Here is a 9,543-nt window from a genome sequence, read left to right as displayed (position 1 = left end):
GGCATTTCTCGCAGTCGTACTGGTCATTCTTCAATTCTGCCTCCTAGAGGGAATATCAGCAGGTTTGTTGGTGGTATTTTATTCCCTTTTTGGGTTGTCGTTGCTAGTTGTATCAAGTTGAAATTGATTAATTTAAATACTTTTTTCCTAGCGTAAATTCTGCGAGATAAAACATTTTTTTCCAAAGCTATAAAATTAAAAGAAATATTCATACATTGATTCATTCCTTGATAGGATCGCCACAACTCGAGAAAGCAACCAGATTTCTCAGTGTTAAAGATCACGTTTTAGTACAAATTGCCATTGTCGTATTTTCACTTCTCTTTGGTTATGATTTTTGCAATTTTTTTTAGACCACGTAATATTTGCTGTGTCGGCCAAGTGGCCCACAGATCTTATTCCGGTTTTTGCATCATTATGCGACTAGCCGTATTTCTTCTTCTTCTCCTTAGAAAGAGTAAGTCCATCAACGAATTGACCCCAGCATTTTATATCCTATTCCCATCAGTGTTCTTTTGTAATATTAGGAAGGATGCAAACAATGAATTCGTCAAAATGACAGTTGGAGGCAACAAATTATTTTTTACTCGGTTCGAGGTGTCCAAAATAATATATATTCAGACTTAACGAAACGTTATCGAAAAAAATACCACAGACCGCCAAAAAATCTATAGGTTTTATTTTGAGTTGTTTTGTACGAAGTGACATGCTAAGGGTGAAACTGCTAGCAGGCATGAAATGCTGATGGCGATGTTAATTTGTTTTTCTTAGGAGACTTGCAGGTACAAATGGCCATATTTTCAGGGCGCGTAGATCCACAATGGTCGGTGATTTCGACTGACCAAAAGCTTGTCCAGATCCAAAATCTTTTGAATACTGCAAGAAAGAGTGCCCTCGTGTACACTTCAGATGATATGCCTGCAAGGCTTGGCTACAAGGGCTTCCTAGTAGAAAACAACAAAAAGTGGGAATTGATTGTGGGTCCAAAAACGGTCCAACTTCAATTGCTTCTGTTCCAGTCCATGCCAAAAGGTATGATACCAGAAACGATCATCGAACGCACTAAAAAGTTGATCAGTGCAGGAACTGTCCTCCCCGAGATAAGCAGTCAAGAAGCGTCATAGACCCCCGTTTGACATAGCCCCGTGGATGGATGCAGCGGTGAAAACGAATAACAACTGCTACAATTATGCAAACATCAGAATCACCAATACCTTTGCACAGCCTGGAAGAGGTTCAGGAGCAGTATACGCCGCCATGACTGCTAACGCGGTGCGAACTGCTTCAGTAAACGATGGTTTGGTGGTGGCTGCGAACGCCAACTTCCCTGCACGAACACGACACGTCGTGGCTCTTGTCGTAGACCCTGGTTAGTACAAATTAAATTCACGAATCGACAGTATTCCCAATGAAGATGCTTAGCCACTATTTGGATACGATGTTAATAAACGGATTACCTACCTACCTACCTACCTACCTACCTTACTTACTTACTTACTTTGTTGCTACTATGTACTAAATATTCTCCAAACGCGCATGCGACATCACAAAACAATTGGCCTTTTGTAAGCAAACAAATTGACTTCCTATGTCAAGTTGATTTCCATAATTCGCTCACGCTACGTGGCGTCATAATTTCTCTTTTTGCTTGTTTCTTTTTCAGGTGTCGATTTCCACTGGTACCTAAAGAATAGTGACGGGAAATGATCTCACAAACCTGGCCAAACCAGTGTTACCCGAAAAGATGGCTCAGGAAATCTGATTGAAGATGTTGCGGCCTGTAACATGGGCAACTACCAATTTGTTTGTTATATGACCACTGATAAAAATACTGTCAATATCAATTGAAATATGCTATTGAGTGGTCAACTACTATCCAATAGCTCTGTAATTGCGATTTGACAAATAAAAGAGTACTGTTAACTCGTTTTTAGCGTCGACAGTTAGTTTATGAAAACAAAACACACGTCGTTATGCCCCACCCCCACCCCCTACCTTGCGTTTTGGCCCGCGGGACAATAGCAGACATCCTGTCCTTGGAGTACTGTACAGTCCCCGAAATGATCCCGACCCCGAAATGATCCCCAAAGATGTTTACTTAGACCCTGAAATGATCCCCAATAATTTTTGGAATGGCGTTTAATCATGGGAAGTGGATTGCTCAGTAAAAAGGAAAACTGAAGCCGTAGAATAGAGCAAATCTAAAAATAAATAGATTTTTTTTCTTAGTAATAGTGTCATTACAATAAACAAACAGCAATATGTAACCATAACCAGAACGGGTATTATATGTATAACTGAAAGGAAAGGTATGAACTGTAAACATGCATTTGTAAAGGCTTTTTGATGATCTCAAAACATTTTCTTGGAAGCAGTTATCCAACATAACCGTCTCAATCAACCAGTTGGGGTAGAAACAATCTATAATTTCTAACAGGTTTCTAACGATAAAAAAAAATATCAAGAACATCAAGGAGAATTGTGCGATCCGACAAACTGCAATTTTTTTAAACAAATTTAAAATTTAAAAATGCCATCTATTAAAAATGTATGCGGCGTTCAAAGTGTTACATTTGGTACGAATGCCAGTTTTCATCTTTGGTACACACTTCACAGGCATAACAGTCGTCGGAATAATACTGCGTCATTCCACTTTCATCCTCGTAAACTCCCGCAGACAGGCATTGAAACTTTCTACCGCACTTCGGGCAATTTCCGCTGAGACCTCTCCTTCACCGTACTTGCATTTTCATGCCTTGAAGCGCCATTCGGTTGAGATTGTGGCCGGTGTTCGATGTATCGCGAGAGCTGATTATTCGCAGGCCACCCTCTCCTAGGCTTGACACTATGGCTATGTCAGTCGATGTTTAGCCTGCAGAACAGGCGGTTCATTTTTGCGGGGTTATTGCGAGGTCGCGCGAAGCGCGAGGACCCGCTAAATAAAAACCTAGCACTTCGCGCTTCGACCCGCAAAATAAACCGCCTGTTCTGCAGGCTAGTCGATGTTGAACTTGAACGCCATTCCAAAAATTACTTGGGGATCATATCAGGGTCGGCGTGAAAAATTCTGGGGATCATTTCGGGGTCAATTTGGGGATCATTTCGGTGTTGGGGATCATTTCGGGGTCGGGATCATTTCGGGGGCTGTACAGTACCCTTGTGTTGCTAAAAGTCTTTATAGTTAGAAAGTTCAGTTTGATCGTATATACCGAATGAAATATCATCTTAACATAAAGAGAAAACGCACGGATCATGCAGGAAGCACCAATAAATGCTCACAAAAAATTTCTGAGAAATGATGAAATATGCAAACTGATCCAGTTGTTGAAAATACTAGTGCCTACTCTTTCCCAGGGGGGGGGGGGGGGGGTGAGAGAGAAACTGCCTTTGTGAAAGGACTAAGAAGTGCGACATGGCGGTGCCGGGCAACCGAGTCTACCCAGAAGGAATTGAGTGGTGGCTGAGGGCGTAGTGACTAGAAAAGAATGAATCCCAGGTGATTTGCCACTTTTCGGTTGTTGAATACAAACTTAGGGCCTGTTTATATTGAGGAGAGTTGTCCCTAGTAAGAGGGTTATCCTCCATACCGAGCCACTCCGGGCGAGTGAGCTTTTTGTATATTTACATGAGAATTTGCAAAGTTGGCTCGGGGGGCAGGGTAGCCCTAGGTGGAGGGTCACTCGCTTTGAAGGTCGCCAACTTTTTCTCCATATAAACAGTTTGGTTATTTTTGCTCGCCTACCACGGACAAGTTGACACATACGGAGCATGCGAAAACGCTATAATCGGCCAAAACAAAATTGGAGATAAATTGAAATCGAAGTCGGCGGAACATTTGTCCAAAAAACGGTCTTGGTCGATGTTTTAGCGTTCCTGATTTTAGTAAAGGCAGCCATAGTAAATGTTTTAAAACAACTCTCGCCAGTGTTTTGAACCCAGAGGGCCAAGTTTTGGCTTGGTCAACATATTAAAGCAGTAGATGACGTAATGAGGAAACTTTTGGCACACTACTACAGTTCACGCACACTTCGTGGCTCAAGCAAACCATGGACCTGTGTGTTACTCAAGCGGCTTCTTTTCTAAAGGTTTTTGCTGTACCACACATTGGCATTACAGCCAAAAAAGTGGTTTAACATTTATCGCCTGGTTTTAAGCTTCTTCAAGCTTCGTTTTTACAATAATGAGATCCCCAGGCTGTAAATAGCCAGATTCTTATTTCAAGTTCTATTCACTGTCGATAGCACGGTAAGGGGAATTGAAGAAATTATTAAAGGAATTAACCGTACGCTTACATAAGTGCACGACTTCTATTAAACAACATTTTTTATAGAACATTTTGATAAAGTGTCGGGAACATTACGTTATTCAATACGATTTGACCTGGTACAGTGGCTTCAGCGAAGTCAAGAAAAATAAACATGTATTATATTCTAAGAGTTTATGATTCAAATATTTTGTTTAGCCGCGGCTATTTTGATGTGTAGAAATAACATGAGAATTAATAAGGTTACGTTCTAATTCGCTTCGCTCAACCGAACGTAAATTATTTTACCCTTAAATTCCCGTAAACAATCAGGCAAACAAGAAGTAGGGCAGGATTCGCAAGCGGATCCAGACAGTTTAATACATTATTAAAACGTTTTACAACTTGCAGAAAGAAAAATTTTCGACCTTTTTTTTTTTTTTTTTTTACAGTAAGAAAAACATGAGTGGTTACATTTCAGTATAACTTACTGGACGAAATATCAGAACTTAGATAACATAACATAATTAAAGTCCTTAATACTTTGTTACTTGTAGCCTGTTATAGAGGCTTTTCTCGACCTACATATCTTTGGCAGCGTCCGTCTTCCATTTGCCATGTACTTTCAAGTGCCTTTCGGAACCGAAAGAACGGGCGTTATCCCCACGGAGCTTAAAGCTATGGATACCGTAGTCGTCCGGGTTGAAACCTAAGAATTTCCCTGTATGACATATAGGAGATTTTTTCCATCTCATAGCGTATAACTGCGTTGCTCCTGTGAAAAACAAGTGGTCTAAAGCAAAGGGAGATTTCTATTAGCATCAATACCAACTAAATGCATATACCTTCTTAGAACACTAATGGGGCAGTATCGAGTTCCCGATTAAATGATATAAACATAGTTAACCCTCCCTGTAAAGTTCGGTCTTACTACGAGGCACAAACGTCGTTATGTACTCACTAAAAAATTAAATATGGCTGGGAACAATATTACGTAACTAAATACAACGGAAAAATCCGGCGAAGGCAACTGAACATTAAGCAGCTACCGTAAGGTCCTTTAAATTAGAATCTTCCTTGTTGCAGGAATCAAAAATGGTCTCATAATCTGAGAAAAAGGCTTCGCCTTCATAACTAAAGTTGGATGGAGACTGTGCCATCCCCCTTATGGTCTGATCAAAGTTCGATGAAGGTCAAAAGAGAACTGGCACCAATGCTCTGCTTGAATTAAATACCTGAAAAAACAAAATAGGGAAACACTCTAAAGTAAATGGGGAGGGGGGGGGGGGAATTTAAGGTTGGTGCAGTACATAAATAGAAGATCACGTATTTCAAAATTTAAACGCCCATAATAAGAAGGTGCAGTCACCTATGGCAACGCTAATAATGCCACGTTTCAGTAAGGCCGGTGCCTACAAGATCAGAACTGATTACCTCATACATTCAAACGGGTGCAGTCACCCTCTACTGAGGCCAGCGCCCAAACATTAACAATAACAGGTGCAGTCACCTAAAGCAAGGCGAGTAATGCCACCTTACTATAAGGCCAGTGCCTACAAGATCAGAACTGATTACCTCATACATTCAAACAGGTGCAGTCACCCTCCAGTAAGACCAACGCCCAAACGATATCATAAACAGGTGCAGTCACCATTTACATGAAAAAGCCACTGAGTCAATTGAAGCAAAACACGGATGCTAATCAAAATATAAACAATGTGTAGATGCTGTCACCGTCGGTTGTGGCAAGTGCCTGCTTCCTTAGGCAAAGCTTTAGTCAAGAAATTCTATTCCAAGGGCAATGTCGTGTACATACCCCTTTAAAAGTGCTGGGATGCAAAAGGGGATTAAGATTCCTACCACGGGTGAGGGACTGTTTTCCAACATACATGCTTTTAGCGGATACTAATTCGTAACAAAAGGCCAATAATGAGCCGAAGGCCAAAAAGGGTAGAACCAACAGCCTTAGACACTTCATGTAATGTGGAACCGTCGGGACGATAGAAACAGGCGGGGCCACCCAAAACCTAACAGTTCTCTCCCCTGTGAGGTTGAATTAATAAGTAAACTCCAGCCGTATTGGGATTCCAAAACCAAGAAAAGAATCTGGGTAGCTTAAGTTTATAATAACTTGCGAAACAGTCTACAGAATGCGGTCCCAAACGTGCATCCAGAGACAGAAAATAAATCATCGATAGTGTACCAATCATAAGTGTCCAATAAGCGACTTATATAAACGGTCTGTTGATTAGAGTCCATTGTACTTAAAGTAGATACGTGACTGAATACAAATATCGAAGACACTTCTCGCCATTCTGCGAAACTCTAATTCCATACAGCCCAATTCAATGGTTGAGGCAGCGGCTTAATTATCATAAATCATTGCCATGTGTCCTTAAAAGCACTGGAGCAAATTATTGTAAGGAAAATTCGATTGCATATAATTCCCTCTACATAGAGCCCTGCAAGCCTTTAAACTCTGCTCACATTATCTGGCACACATAACCGCTATAAAACCAATAACAGAACCGCAACCGGTAACGCTCGCGACAGAATAGCTAGCACATGTACTCACAAAACAGTGACTGCTGTTAATATTCATGAGATTACTTTTCCAAAAATACAATTTCTTAGCTTCTTGTAGTAATCATCTTGGCGAAATTCTAAATCCCAATGGTCATTGCACAAGGTGAACATGACGCAATGTCTAGTCATAAAAATAATAATAATAATCATCATCATCATCATCATCATCAAAATCATCGACATCATCATCATCATCAAAATCATCGACATCATCATCATCATCATCATCATCATCAAAATCATCATCAAAATCATCATTATCATCATCATCATCATCATTCTAGCAATGTTACCAACAAAAAGTCCAGTGAAAATAACTTGCCCCATAAAGGAAGCCAAACTTCTCGCAGACCAAAAACGCCGCGTCGATAATTGATTAATGGTGTCAAAATCTTAGTAATCTTTGTCTACGATTTTCCAAGTGCCCAAAACCGAATTCCAAGTGATACCTAACAAGTTAAATTATGGGTGGGTTCCCATACCGATTATAAATCCTGCACTAGTCAAATCCTTTCTTACAGCTTACGTCGTAATGCGACAGCCCTGTCCTTCTTGAACTGTGGCCCAACCGTCATCTATAAATTAAAAATGGCTATAGAAATACCCTGTAATTTCCAGTGTATCTCGAAGGTTTTTAAGAGCTTTGTGAATACAGAAAAGGCGGTGGACAATCCAAACGGAAGGACGGTAAAGGCATAAAATACTTAACGCCCGGAATCAGGTGCTCGCTAGGAAAATCCCAGGAAAGTTGATGTTCCTGTAAAATTTCAACATGACGATACCCGCTTAAGATGGAAGGAAAACACGTACGAATCCTTGAAAAAATAAGCAAGAGCAAGCTTCCAGTCTTCGTATTTTACCATTGCTTAACTAGACACTTACTTGCGTGGCATGCGTAAGTCAAAAATTAACCACTTTACCACATAGTATTATTGACACTGATAAAGGCTAGGGTTAACTACCAAGGCTTAATGGGACCCTTCACAAACACGACCAGAAAGAACAAGCTCATGATTGGCTTGGTCCTCGAAATCAGCATTGAGTCCGGCAAACTTGTTATTTCCAGTTTACGAGCTCAGGTAAACTGGGCAATGGTAATTACAACCGTTTCAATTATACATAAGATGAAATAAGGAGCGCCGGTAGATTTCCAAAAGTCAATGAGAGCCCTGAGATTGCCCTTTACGTTTTAGGAACATACACTTTAGTTTCCACTAAATAAATTTTTTCTACAATTCCTTATACCTGCGCTTGTCCTCTTAAACACTTTTAAGTGTTTAAAATAACTGACTGGTTTTACTGAATTCCTGTTGACTTATTGTAGGAAGGTCCTGGGAAGGAGGATTACTATTGGATTGGTAACTGTATGATCCTGGCCAGAAGGCAGATTAGCAATCTTTGGCCCAGTGGCTGTATTTCACACATATCAGTGAAGCGTCTGAAGCCTTCGTAACGAGCATCCATTCGGTCTACAAACGAAAAATAACAAAGACTGCAGTAAGCTGGGTGGGAGGGTGGGTTATGTAGCGAAGTATTAAACTGCGTGGATCGCAAGCGTGAGTGAATATTCAACGGTCGAAGAAAATATATATATCAGGAACTAACCAATCACAGGTTGTATATCGCACGTAAACGTGCGACACCAAGTGCAAAAGAATTTTAGCATAACTAATTACTCTGAATACCAGCGGAAAATACATTTACGTTCTAATTCGCTTCGCTCAACCGAACGTAAATTATTTTACCCTTAAATTCCCGTAAACAATCAGGCAAACAAGAAGTAGGGCAGGATTCGCAAGCGGATCCAGATTATGAGAAATCACAAAGTATATGAGGCATTGGATGAATAATTAGGTCTTACCGCGAAAAAGCTTATTGGCAACACTACCACCAAAACTCTGTTATTTCTCGCAATCGATGGCCGCATGCTGTTCATGGCGGCGTTTGCGACCAGCCGCCTTCCTAGGTTTCTTAAGACGTTTTGTGTCTTCTGATCCCGACGCAAGCTCGTCATACTCGTATCCAGCGACAACTTGTCAAACATCTTTGCTCTTATCGGCGATCTTTATCAGCTTCTACCTCTTTCAAGTGAGTTGCCTACTGTCCTGTGCAAGATGTCGGATGCGCTCTTGATTCGGTTGACCTCGCTGGCTTTCTGATTCAATATTTTCCAAAATGGAATCTATCGCAGCATTGAGCTCGAACTGCTTTTAGTCTCCTTTGAACTTAAAATGGACCACCTCCTTGTTTATCTTGCTTTTCCGTTCGATCTCCAACTTATTTTCAATGTAGTCCTCGAACAGCGAAAAAACCTGGTGCACTACTGCGCCGTCAGGTTGATTGCCAGTAGTTGTTCCCCCTGATGGGAGAACTGGAGCAGAAGATGTGGAAGATTCGTCTTCAGCGCTCATCGGGAAGATAGATTTAAAACTAGCGAAGTATTAAACTGCGTGGATCGCAAGCGTGAGTGAATATTCAACGGTCGAAGAAAATATATATATCAGGAACTAACCAATCACAGGTTGTATATCGCACGTAAACGTGCGACACCAAGTGCAAAAGAATTTTAGCATAACTAATTACTCTGAATACCAGCGGAAAATACATTCGTTTTGTTTGGCGGGAAACTGATTTAAATAAACAAATCGCGCCAGAGCCTGAACTATAAAATTAGAAGACTGTTTAGAAGGAATGATTCCTTAGTAACCTTAAAC

General features: G+C 40.7%; 1 protein-coding gene across 1 annotated transcript; it reads left to right on the top strand.

Annotated features, from left to right (window-relative positions):
* On the top strand, positions 1–1,848 carry LOC144658736 (uncharacterized). Its single transcript, XM_078519202.1, is given in 4 exon segments — positions 1–62; positions 772–1,109; positions 1,111–1,369; positions 1,664–1,848. Coding segments are annotated over 3 exon segments (765 nt in total). The 5' UTR covers positions 1–62; positions 772–788.
* Positions 1,849–9,543: the final 7,695 nt, after the last annotated feature.

The sequence above is a fragment of the Oculina patagonica genome, chromosome 6, assembly GCF_052425735.1.
Source record: "Oculina patagonica isolate OP01 chromosome 6, crgOcupat, whole genome shotgun sequence".
Classification (NCBI taxonomy): Eukaryota; Metazoa; Cnidaria; class Anthozoa; order Scleractinia; family Oculinidae; genus Oculina; species Oculina patagonica.
The sequence above is the reverse complement of the archived record's forward strand: the minus strand, read 5'-3'. Positions and strand labels throughout refer to the sequence as shown.